General features: G+C 37.4%; 1 protein-coding gene across 1 annotated transcript in view; it reads right to left on the reverse strand.

Annotated features, from left to right (window-relative positions):
- Window positions 1-13,410, reverse strand: part of HELB (DNA helicase B) — a 34,518-nt gene that overhangs the window by 5,871 nt on the left and 15,237 nt on the right. Inside the window, exons 4-9 of the mRNA XM_074942094.1 lie at window positions 11,379-12,260; window positions 10,198-10,369; window positions 8,995-9,136; window positions 3,308-3,438; window positions 2,035-2,119; window positions 152-211 (exon numbers count right to left, since the gene is read on the reverse strand). Of these exons, the coding sequence (XP_074798195.1) occupies window positions 152-211; window positions 2,035-2,119; window positions 3,308-3,438; window positions 8,995-9,136; window positions 10,198-10,369; window positions 11,379-12,260 (1,472 nt within the window). The remainder of the gene's footprint in view (window positions 1-151; window positions 212-2,034; window positions 2,120-3,307; window positions 3,439-8,994; window positions 9,137-10,197; window positions 10,370-11,378; window positions 12,261-13,410) is intronic.

A 13,410-nucleotide genomic window follows, 5' to 3' on the forward strand; every position in this document is an offset into this window, starting at 1 on the left:
AAAACAATTTTTCAAGTTTAAAATATTTTCATTTAGTGTATTTAGAATGTTGGCCCCTTGCATGAAACAATTTTAAAACATAAAATAAGATGAAGGGAGAAAAGGCAATGTATACACACTATAAACCTTTAGACTCAAAACATTGTCTTACCTGGTTAAATGTTTTGAATAGTGCTGACAACAGAGTTCATTTATTAGATCACAATCTTGCCTACAAACATGAAAGAGGCACAATGTTACCAACACAAGGCATGTACAAAAAATAATGGACATTTATCTAGAAACAAGTGTGTTCAAACTGAAAGAGGACACATATTTAGCAATGACAATCTTTTACTGACCATTACAAAAAGTGTTTGAATTCAGAGGTAGTTCAGAAGATGCTGCTGCAAAAGAACAGTTTTGTTTTATTTTAATTCCAGAAGTAGTAAGGCAAGCAGCTTGCAAAAAGTATACCTAGGTAAACTGGGTTTGCTTCCAAGATAGCACAGCAAAACAAGAATTAGTATATTCAGGTATTAGTGCTTGTCTGTCCATAGACTCTTTGGAACTAAAAGAAGTCCAGCATTTTCATGTTTCTTTTCTGGAAACTTGGAGGTCTTAAGAACTCTTAAAATCTTGTCATTGCAGATTATGTTCCCATAAGATTTGCTAAATAGTACATTTAAATGGAGCTTAATCAATAACAGTGTGGTAGAATTTAGAGGACTCAGGTCTGATGATAAATATTCTGAAAGATCCTCTTCAAAGCTGACCAGAGAAATTAAAAACAAACAACTTCAGAGCCACTTCCGTGTTCACAATATAAATAAAATATAGGTAAAATATCCAGAAATCACTACTAATGTTTTAGAATTTGGGGTTTTTACAACTCCAAATTCTGCCCCTCCCCCAAGAAAAGCATCAGAAGATCAATTTTCTTTACAATTTAATGCTGCAGGCTTGGTTCCTATTGGATATTAGATCAACAATTTCTCTTATTACATGGTTTACATTAGAGGATCGCAAAGCATTTTACAAATAATCAATTTAGCTTCAAAGCACTCCTGTGAGAGTCAGGCAGATATTATCCCATTTTCGGGGATTAAATAACTAGCACAATGTCACACAAAAAATCTGAGGCAAAGTCAGAAATAGAGCCTCTCAACTATTGATTTTGTGTCTCATTTGCACTAGGCAAAAAGTTTTGGAGGTCGGAGGGGGTTTTTAAATTACCAGCCACCTAGATACTAACGCAGTCTGGAAATAAGTAAGAATGCAATTGCAATCTGAAGAAATGTGCACAGGCAATGAACTAATCTTAGGAGCAACAGACCTAGCTGAAAAGACAAATAAGGCCATGACCCCTTGCAACAGCATTCCCACTGTAAATTACCTTGTGTGGTACAATGAATACTCCAGTAATTATTTGGAAAATTAAAATTACAAAATGACAAATATTTTGTAATGTAATATGGACAATTGAAAAACTGAGATATGGGTGCGTAAGAGACAATTAAGCTTGTAGAGAATTATTATTTGCTTGGCACTAGAACAGCTTAACAACATTAACACAAGACTAGATTGTGAAGAAAAATAGATCATAAGGAATTTAGAAGACCAAGAATCATCTTAATTAGCTTATAAAGCTGGTCAAAGGTACAAGCTGGGGGTCAGAAACTGAATAAGGAACGCTGTTCCAATTCAAGTCTGAAAGACAGCTTGTTATCACTCGATTGGTACTACCGGCATGTGAAATGTTGATGTCCTCAAAGCACCTTGAGCAGAGAGCTACTTGTCCCCAGGATGAACATGAACATCCATGTGGATAGTTTCTGGCAAAGTACGTAGTGCAAAAGGAACCACATAAATTAGCAGTAGAAAACTACGCTATCAACATTCCACATTAAAAAAATAAATCTAAGCCAGAGAGAGAAGATAACTGGCCTATTTTCGCCAGTACCACCACCAGTCTCTTTTACTCCGTTTTTAGACATTTTTAGAACAAAGATGCTAGCAAGAGTTCTTTCAAAGTCTGCATACATGCTTTGATACCTTCTGAAAGCAATGAACTGTGATTGTTTGGCATCTTGTAGTCCAGGTCCTTTTTCAAGTAAAGTTTTTATGGCAGTTTGCAAATCTGATAATGGACAAAGAAAATTAAGTGTGTAGAACAATAAATAATTTAAGAGAAAAAAAATACAATTCAATATGAAAACAGAATTTGCTTATTTAACCCGCTTCAATTCCCCAGTGTGCTAAATTTTGGTTACCTGAAATAGGAAGATTCATTTAAACAAAAATAAATAAAATAAAAATTGTGGCAAGCAATGCAGATGTCCCATCTCTCAAGTCTGGGGGACTATGGTGCTGAAAAAGACATGGGAAAAACCTCTTGCTCCCCTAGGCTACATGGCTTTTTACAATATATTTCACCCATTAAAAGAAAAAAAACCTCTGGAGTTATCCTTTGACTGGACAGTTTATCGGGGATTTAAGTATTAAATTTTGGAAAAAAAAAAGCCCTAAAACTAGACGTCTGAACTTTGTAACATAGCCCATATGAAAATAAATGTAAGTGTTCTGTCCACTGAATAAGTTTCTTAAGAAACTGGAACACATTAATATTGTGACAATTACTTTCCTTTCCCCATATTATATTTGGGGGTGGGGTTAGGATGTCTTTAAAAACAAACCCAAAACAAACCACAAGTGTTATCACTACAGTTGTGTTTTGCTATATGTAAAATATTTCAAAGGTTAACAAACAAAAGACCCTAAAAATAAAAAAAACTAACACTGTTGACAAACAGGATGGAAGCAAAATCTAGAGTTGATGGCCTTGCCACCAGCTCACCAAAAAAACCTAACTCATGGTGCTGTCAGATCAAGCACCTATCCTCTAGAAATCCAGCCTCATTTAAAGTTCTCTCAAATTGGCTCCTGATAATAGTGATAAACTTTTGAAAACAGTGGTCTTAAGCTATAGAGCCTTCTGCACCATTCCCATCACAACTACCTGGTGCCATGGTACCTCTTACAGTAATTTGATATAAATAACGATTTATCCATTTAATTGGGTTTTTTTAAACTGCTGTACATGCATTTAATTCCTGCAGGGTAAGCTCATAAGTCAAAAGATAAATAACTGAAAATCTAATTTCATATTCTATAATTTAGACTAATTCAAATTTACTGAAATGGTTCATTCCTGTAATATAGTACATAAAACTGATTTTATGTCAGTTAAATATGTTACACTTTGCAAAAGGAGAAAATGAGAGTTTTTGCAATATTAACAAATTGTTAACCGAGTATACAAACATACAGTGAGCACCATGTCCAGAAGGCAAAACAACATAAATAAATTTCTTCTCGGGGCTTGGCATTGTCAACGTTTCACTCCAATCACAGACTTTGATCACTGAGTCAAACTCTGGGAATTTTCGCTGAGAGATTCTTAACCACAAAAGAAAAAGACAAAAATAGTTTAATACTAAAACATTCTAGTTGTGCATCTCAACCTTTTGCATCACAGTTAAGTTTACTTATACAATTTTATGGATATCTCCTTTAACCTCTATAAAATATAGACAAATGGTAATCAATTATTTTTTTTGTCAAGATTCAAATTTCTTGGTCAAGGTATAGTCAAGGTCCAGACTCCAGAAAAAAATAATATAAAAACAACAATTATAACAATAAATAAATAAAAAGATTTTGTGGTCCATTCAAAAGCGTCCAGCTGTCTGGATTTGGCCTGAGGTCCACCTATTGACTACCCCAATATAGACAATGAAAAAGCTTTTGATCATAATTAAAAATCACAGTAAAGTATTAGTATTTCTTTAATTTCTAAATCCTGCAATGCTGCAATTGTTATTTAGTAACCATCCAGATAGTGTCCTGTTGAGGGAATTCAGAATACTACAGAAGAAAACACTCTAATTGGCAGCGGTAAATTTTGTGAATAACTGCCTACAGCACTTGATTCTCTATAAGGGCCCAGTCCTGAAAGTTTCAGAGTGCCCTGAACTGTTAAAGTCAAAGAGTGAAGAGGACACTCAATCCCTTGCATGACAGGGCCCCAAGACCTCAATTTTTCAAACACTTAGGCATGTTCTTTATTTTAAGAACATGAGTAGTCACACTGAAATCAACAGGATTACTTGTTTGCTGAAAGTTACGCACAAGCTTAAGTATTCACGTGTTCAGAGCCTAAGTCAATAAAATGAATGACAATATTAAATGTTCGCAAAAAGAAAAGGAGTACTTGTGGCACCTTAGAGACTAACCAATTTATTTGAGCATAAGCTTTCATGAGCTACAGCTCACTTCATCGGATGCATACTGTGGAAAGTACAGAAGATCTTTTTATACACACAAAGCATGAAAAAATGGGTGTTTACCACTACAAAAGGTTTTCTCTCCCCCCACCCCACTCTCCTGCTGGTAATAGCTTATCTAAAGTGATCACTCTCCTTACAATGTGTATGATAATCAAGGTGGGCCACTTCCTTGGATACAATTAACTTAGGCTTGAATAGAGACTGGGAGTGGCTAAGTCATTATGCAAGGTAACCTATTTCCCCTTGTTTTTTCCTACCTCCCCCCCCCGACGTTCTTGTTAAACCCTGGATTTGTGCTGGAAATGGCCCACCTTGATTATCATACACATTGTAAGGAGAGTGATCACTTTAGATAAGCTATTACCAGCAGGAGAGTGGGGTGGGGGGAGAGAAAACCTTTTGTAGTGGTAAACACCCATTTTTCATGCTTTGTGTGTATAAAAAGATCTTCTGTACTTTCCACAGTATGCATCCGATGAAGTGAGCTGTAGCTCACGAAAGCTTATGCTCAAATAAATTGGTTAGTCTCTAAGGTGTCACAAGTACTCCTTTTCTTTTTGCGAATACAGACTAACACGACTGTTACTCTGAAACCGGTCAATATTAAATGTTGAGTCTTAAGGAAAAAAATTAAAGAAAAAAACTTATACTTAAGCAGAAAGATATGGTTACATGGGTCTAATAACCTAAATATTGGTTGTATTTTAGTCAATTCTTAGAAGTTGCCATTTGTTGCATTTATCATTAGGGTGGATTGATTTAATATTTAAAAAAGTGTTGTAAATCAGCAAGCAGGAAAGCTGCATTTAAATAATCAATTTTAATCTTGTTTTATATTTGAACTTTTTAATTACTTTCCTAAAGAAGAGGTCATTCTCATTGCTCGGTATAACAAATAAAACACTGATTTGCAACTCCAGTAGACCCTCAGAGTTATGAGCATCAAAGTTACAAACTGACCAGGCAACTACATACCTCATTTGGAACCGGAAGTACACAATCAGGTAGCAGCAGACAAGACCCAGAAAAAGCAAATACAATGTAGTACTGTGTTACATGTAAAAACTAAAAAAAGGGGGCTGGGGGTGAGGGGGAGGCAGCATTTTTCTTTTGCATAGTAAAGTTTCAAAGCTGTATTAGTGAATGCTCAGTTGTAAACTTTTGAAAGAACCACCATAATGTCATATTCAGAGTTACAAACAACCTCCATTCCTGAGGTATTCGTATTTCTAATGTTCTATGGTAAATATATATACCCTTTTTATACTACATTTGGCACTTATTTTTGTTAACCAGGAAGATATAGTGTATTTATTTAAGCAATTATACATCTCAATGTACAATTACTCCGATTCTTAATTTTTAAATTTCTTATGTCAGAAAATGGTGAACGACAAATGTCTTATTTGCTATAGGATAATTTTTTACTTGGGATGTGTGTCAATCTGCATTTGAATGGACATTAGAATTAAAAATGCACAAAAAACAGCATTTTAAAATTGTTATTAGTTAAAGAAAAACTGTTGCTGGATAAAAGTTGCTGGATACATCAGAAAAAAAAGGTTTACCAAAACAGTTTTAAATTCAAAATATAACTGATTATACAAAAGGAGGAATTAAATGTAATTAGTGAATTGATTGTTTGGGGTCAACAGGGGCCATTTTTGAGCCAAAAACTTGTCTATGCCTTATCAACTCAATAGCACTTCTTGCTGTCTGTCTGTAAAGTGATAACTTTTGAATGCCACATATGATCAATTCCAGTGAATATTCTAGGCATAATATGCAATAATCCTATTGATTTTTGGGAAATTGGAAAACTGAAAGGGGAAAAAATAAGAGGACACATGGAGCTCCTGCCATCTGGTGAGCATAGCCCCTGCTTCAAGCACCTCTGCAACTGTCTATAACTCAAAGAACTGGTTGATGGCACCATTAAAGCTTTCCGGCATAACAATACTCAACTTCTCTCTGCACATTCTCCCAACAGAATTTAACATGTTGACACCTGAATTCAGGCAATAGAGGACGAGGAGAATGGTGGGGGCACGCACACAGCCCCTAGCATGGGGGGGAAGAAAGGGAGACCCTGGTATGTGAAGGAGGAGGGAATGAGGCACAAAGACCCTTGTAGCGAGAGGAGGAAATTGGAGGATCCTGGCATGTGACAGGGAGAGACAGAGCCCCAGGCATAGGGGGAAAGGGCCACAGAGCCCCAGCTATGGTGGAGAAGTTGCAAGGATTTCCTGAAAGAGGGGAGTGCGAAAGTGGCACACAAACAGCTTGTGGGCTACAATGGAGGGATGCAAAAAGCCCCTGATGAGTGCAATAAGCTTAGCCCACACAAGATACAAAACGTGACCCCTGCTTAAAGATATTTAGGTCCCTAAAGATGCAGATAGACACTTCTGAAAATCCCACTGGGAGCCTAACTTCAGGTGCTTTTGAAAATCTCTCTAGTCACCTATCTGCATGTTAAAGTGCCTAAATACCTTTCAAAATCTAGCCCTCTCAACTTCACATTTGTAGAATTAGTAGAGCTCATTCTCACATGTTTTTTATTCATAGATTAGAAAAGACAAGGTTGGTTTCCTCTTCCATTGTTTTTTTTATTCCCAGTCAGTTTTTCAACTTTGAATTAGCTAGACCAAATAAAGAAAATATTGTCTTTGCACCTGCTAGCTAATTGAAACCAAAAAGTAGTAAAGGAAAAGCTTTTCTTCACAACAAAAACTGAAAGTACTGATATTTGGAAAAACGTAATTACCAGCATTCGCTCCTAGGGTTACCATCTGATCACACAAACCCAAATGCTCTTGCCCTGCCCCTGCCCTTTGCCTCACCCCCTTCTCACTCCATCCCATCTCCCTCTATCGCTCGCTCTCTCCCACCCAGCTGGGGCAGAGGTTTGGAGTGTGGTAGGGGATGTGGGCTCTGTGCTGGAGCCGAGGGGTTTGGAATGTGGGAGGGGGCTCAGCTGAGCCTGGGGCAGAGGTTTGGGGTGCGGGGTGCAGGGTCCAGAAGGGAGCTCAGGGCTGGGTCAGGTGATTGGGGTGCTGAAGGGAGTGAGGGGTGCGATCTCTGGGAGGAAGTTTGGGTGCAGGAGGGGACTCAGGGCTGGAGCAAAGGGTTGGGATGCGGGCAGCTCCTGGTTGCCCTGGTCCCGCGCTGCTCCCGGAAGTGGCTGGCATGTCACTGTCCTGCGCACCGCCCATGCCCTGAGTGCCAATTCCACAGATCCCATTGGCCAGGAACTACAGCCAATGGGAGTTGTGGGAGCGGAGACTGCCTTAGCTCCACTGCACCATCAACTGGGAGCTGCCAGAGGTAAGCGGGGCCAGGAGGCTCCACGCACTATCCCATCCGCACGCCGCTCCCAGAAGAAGGCAACATGCCTCTGCGGCCCCTGTGCGGCTGCCCCCGCAGCTCCCATTGCCCACAGTTCCTGGCCAATGAAAGCTGTGGAGTCAGCACTTGGGGCGCGGGCAGCACGTGGAGACCCCTGCCCCCCTTCAGGGGCCACAGGGACATGGTGGCCCCTTCCGGGAGCAGCGCAGGGCCAGGGCAGGCAGGCAGCCTTAGCCCTGGGCCCCCCGCTGCGTCACCAGACTTTTAGCAGCCTAAAATCTCCCAGTTTGGCTGCAGTAGACTCCAGGAGATAGAGCCCGATTCCGGGAGACTCACGGCAAAACCAGGAGGGTTGGCAATCTTATTCACTCCATTTGTAAAGACTAGAAATAACAGATACTTATTGCAATACCCTGTGGCATATTAATAAAGCATGAATTGAAAGTTAAAGATGTTTCCCCGCCCCAATTCTGTATATAGTTAAAAGAGCAAGCAACCTGTAACTCATTAACATTTGAGGAGGGTTGAGTGCTACAACATATTGTTTTTAATTAAATTATTTTAATAGATAATAAATTTAGGCCTGATCATAGGTTGTCACCACTGCAAATTGCATTTGTAAACAGGTTTATTTTAAGATGACAAATGTCTTTCAATTAAATTTGAAAGTTTTTTCTTTTTAAGTCATTAATTTTATCCACCCTGTTTATAAATGGTAGTTTACCACAAATTCATGATAAAGGTGTAATTGCAAATGAAAGGTCAGAATAAAGACAAGTGTTCTGACCATGTTTATCAAATTTTATACAGCACTTCAAAACTAGTTGCAAACAAAACCTTCACTCTGCAAGCTGCTCATGAGGATAGAGGGGTCCCCCTGCACAGAGCAGTTTGCAGAATCAAGGCCTATGGCACTGTGACTACTCATGTGCCTAAGTGTTCACAGGATCAGGGCCTGCAAACACTAACTCACATGAATAGTCTCACTGACATCAGTGTGACCAAATGTTATATTTATAAAGAGTGAACAAGAAAGTCTCCAGTTTTGGTGGGTTCTTTTTATTTAATATACATCTTTTATCATTCAAAAAACTTTGCATACTTTACTCAATGTTTTTGTTCAAATTGCTCCTCGGTGTGCATATTTCAGCTGTAATTTCTTTTCCAGAGTTATAGGTTTGCGAATATAAGAGATCTGCAACAGAAACACTGAGTCACATAATTCTATTGTATGTCTCAGTGCCACTACCATTTTGCAGACTAAATAAAAAGGACTTCTATAAAAAAATTCCTCTAGCATATACCAAAAAATTCCTACCTTGTGGCATTGTCTACAATTAGCTGAGACTCAGCTCTGTGATTAGTTCTCAGTTCCACAGACCAGCCTCTAGATTTTAGACCCTCAAAAATATCAGCGAGCATGTTGCCAGGGTCAATGCTGGGTAACTGTCTAATATCACCTAAAGAGGAGAGATATTAATAGCATTTGTGATCAGTGGTAAACAGTGAACATAGTATCTGTGGGAAATATTCCAAAAATACAGTAGTGAAAAGAAATATGCACTTGACCTCCATTATAATACAAGACAGAGTTATCACATGCCTGCTCAATACAAATTATGCGAAATTATGCTTCTCTCCAAGAATCCCAAAATGGAATTTCTTTGAATCAGGTTGTTGCATAGTTCTAATTGTATTCCCTTCAGTATATAATACATTAAAATCATTGTTCGGAGCATGTTCTATATTCCCAATTCAAAAAGCCACTAGTACTTGATGACATGCCATCCTGTTAAGTCTCTTCTGTATGGTGAATGTCAACACTAAATCAGACTTGTCTATGGGAATTTATACATTTAAATCATGGCATTTGTTTTGGTGGGACAAAAATGTGATCTCCAAAAGTGGGCACAGGAGTACAAAATCCTAATTTCTTTTCATGCTACTTTGTTCTATTTGTTAGATTAAAAACAAGTTAGTTCCGGATCTGACTGGCTGAACTACCTTGAAAAGTAAAATATTTTACTTTTCTTCTGTCTAGTTCATATGCTGTCAACATTCTCTTTCAAGCGGTGTTAAGAACTGAGGGAAAAAACTTACTAACAACAAGATGTGTTATTTTGGTTGTTGAAAAATCTAAAGGGAAGTAAGTGGTGAAAGCCTCATTATCGAATACTTTTAGAACCAGACAAAACACTAGGAGATAGACAATAGAGAATAATCCTGCACTGGCAGGGTGGTAGGCTGGAGGATGTAATTATTTTCCATCTCATCTATGATTTTATGGCAAGAGTAGCAAAATCTATGAAATAGAACATGCCTTTCAGGTGGCCTTAGAGATTACAGCCTCATCAGTTTACCTGTGATCATATCATACCCCTACTGGATTTCTTTCCACTAATTATTTTGGAACTACTACGCTTTATAAAACACATAACACACAGCAAGTTCTCTCACATATTGCGTAACTCAGGAAATATTTTCAAATTATACTAAATTTACACTATTGCTCTTCACTTACCAAGTATAATAAGCTTGGCAAGTTGAGCGTGGTCACACAGCAATTTTAAAACTGAACTAAGCGTTTGTACAGGTACTAAGCTCCCTTCATCCACAACCAGAACTGTCACAGTAGAAAACTTCCACGGCATTTGTCCGTCTTTTAACCTCCATGAATAAAAACTGTAGATGACCTAGAAACCAATCAAAATAAATAATTTAACTTCCATTCAAGAAACTGAAGTTATCAAATTTAAATAACTTCCTTATAACAAGTAAAATGTGGGATCTTCCATGCTGTATGTACTACAGCCATCATCTCAGTTTACATGATGAAACTGAAACATTACAGGCTCAAAAGGTTCAATCCTACTCTCCAGTAATCACGTACACACCTCCAGAGCACATTTTTAGCAGAGAAGAATCAACTAAAACTGTTTATACAGAGGCATATATATACACAAGAACATCCTCAAATATAGAGCCCTAAAACAAAAGGAGGTCAGCTGGCTTTCCTTGATAATTTCTAGATTTGAAAGTTGGAGACTAGTGGAAGATCCTCAACTATGTAATTCACTTATTGCACTGGTCTGATATAACTGAGTCTGCTATCCTTTTGGGCAAAGAGCATCTATTTTCTTGATAAGAAAGGTGATTGGTAGACTAACAGTGTATTTGCTGGAGGCAAAGTTTGTATTGTGCCTGATCTTTGTCAAGCCCAATTTTTTTTTAATTTAAAAACCTGCAATAAATAGGAAAATATTACACATGGGGAATCCATCTCTCTTAATATCCATGGGATTTTGGTGTATTTCGGGCACTGGAGAGAGATCTGCCACACAGATGTCAAGACAGAATTTTGCCCTTAATTTTAAATACTATGGACTTTTCAGGATATATGGAATTGGTGACAAAAGCCATTTGAAAGCCCCTCATCATTTTTATGCCTCTAGAAGGTACTGTAACACACATTTAAAACAAAAGGCGGCCAAAAATTGCAGCTGACATGATGTAAAAAGTCAGACTTGTAAACTTTTGAAAAACAAGGTTGATTCCTAAATGTGGACAAGCTGTGCTTATTAAACACCATTATGAACAGTTAAAAGATTTATAAGAGGTTCAGTTAGCAATCTGATTATTGTACAAAATAAGAAGGACTATACTAAAAGATTTGTGGAGAGAGAATGCACAAATATTATATACCTGATGGAGAGTGTAAGCAGGAAGCTCAGTTTTCTCATTCAGCAGGCTAGCTGCTCTTCCTGTAGGTGCAGTAAGTAAAACATTCAAAAGGTTTTTTGTGCAAATGTTTTCCTGACAAAAATGATTAAAGGTATACCATTCAGCAGATGCATCCAGGTCCTTTTCAAAATCATTACAAGCACTTGCCACTTCTTTTTCCACCTGCTTTAAATACTGAAAAAGGCAGCTAACTACAGTAGTCTTCCCACAACCCCCTTTTCCACTTATGATTGTCACTGGATTAGAACAAATCATTTCCACAGCTTTCATTTGATCTGGGTCCACTTCTGCTTCACTTGTAGTTTCTATGTCTGATACCTGTTCATTATAAAGAAAATCACTGTCACTATTGTTTTGTATATCTGGGGCATTACTGCCTTCCACTTGCTCTGTTTCAGGAGGCTGAGTATTATTTATTTTAATATCTCCATTTGCTTTTGATTTGGTGGTATCTTTAACATTAAGTACTTCTCTCACATCAACATGTAACTGCCATGGGTCATTGGTCATTAGATGATTTACAGAAAGTGCAATGTCTTTTTCAGATTTGTAAAGATGAGAAAGAAATACCAGTTTCTTCTCACAGGTCACTATCTTCTCATCTTTCATAAATTTCAAGGATTGCCAGGCATGTTCAATGGACATCTCTTTAGAAACCAAAGAGGTCAAAATGTCTTGTTCTTCATAGGTATGCCCCATTTCTCTACATCTTTGCTTGAGCTTATTGTATATTATTAATGCATTCTTCTGCAATTCAGGAATCTTCCCAAGGAGATGATCACACTGACAGAAGGCTGCCCAAGTTGCCTCACAATTGGAAAGGTTCAGTTCTCTGTAGGTTATCTTCCCACCAAAAAGGGAAAAAAGTTTAAATTATTTCACAAGATATTGGTATGTAACTGCAGAACTAATGCTTTTGTCAATAAATACAAATTTATAATTCAGAAGATATGAAGTATTGACAATACATAAATTTTAACAAGTTCTAGCTATACTACCTTCTCAAACCAAACAAAGCAAGGAATTTCAAAGCAAGAGGGGGCTTGATCAATCCCATCTGTCATTTTGTTGTAGAAAACTGAACCATTGTACAAAAAAAATACTAACAGAAATTGAGTACTAGAAAAGAGGTTTGTATCAAATCTGTATTCTACCCAAACTATCACCATGCCGAATAAAAGAGCAAACTGCTACAGAATAATACAATACATGTGATAATATTTGAGTGCATGCGTACACATTATAGCACACATGCAAATAAGATCTCATTTGCTGCAATATATTGATTGTGAATTAAAACCATTTCATCCTACTTTGCCATTTTCCATCCTTTCGGTGGGCTTACATCTATTGCTTTAATATTTTTCCCTTTCTTCTTATAGAAGAAACAAAGATTTCGGAAAACTGGATTACTTATAAACATTGGGATTATTTTATTTGCACTCAAATGGGACTGGACATCCTAATAATTCATATCCTCATTGCAAAAGCTGACTTTACTTTAAGGACCAATAGCCTGTAAGAAAGAGTTCACAAAACAGCCATTTTGAAATTACAGACTAGACAATGGTAAAACAGTGATCGAGAATCAAATTGTTTCCGTTTTGAGATCTTTGTAAACACACCCCCACAAAAAAGTAAGCATTGACCTCTCAAATTATTTTACATATAAAAGTGTTCTAAAAGCATATTATAAAGTTACCTGGAAAAATTTTAAAAAGGGAACAGTAGTAAATTAAATTTAAAAAGAAAATTAAGATCATATCTCCATAGTAAAATGTCAAGGTGACTGCTCCATTGATTCCTGACATGTACACACCAGCTCTGCAGAGTCTGTTCAATGACATGCAATTAAACAGATTTAGTGGAGCTGCAGTCAAAAGAGAGGAGACTGAGAAAAAGCTACTAACAGATGAAAAACAATGGTAAAGACTGTAAAAAAAATAATTTTAAAAAATCCTTTTTCTCATTACCACAGTCCCTTTCAGAATTA

The sequence above is a fragment of the Natator depressus genome, chromosome 1 (assembly GCF_965152275.1).
Source record: "Natator depressus isolate rNatDep1 chromosome 1, rNatDep2.hap1, whole genome shotgun sequence".
Classification (NCBI taxonomy): domain Eukaryota; kingdom Metazoa; phylum Chordata; order Testudines; family Cheloniidae; genus Natator; species Natator depressus.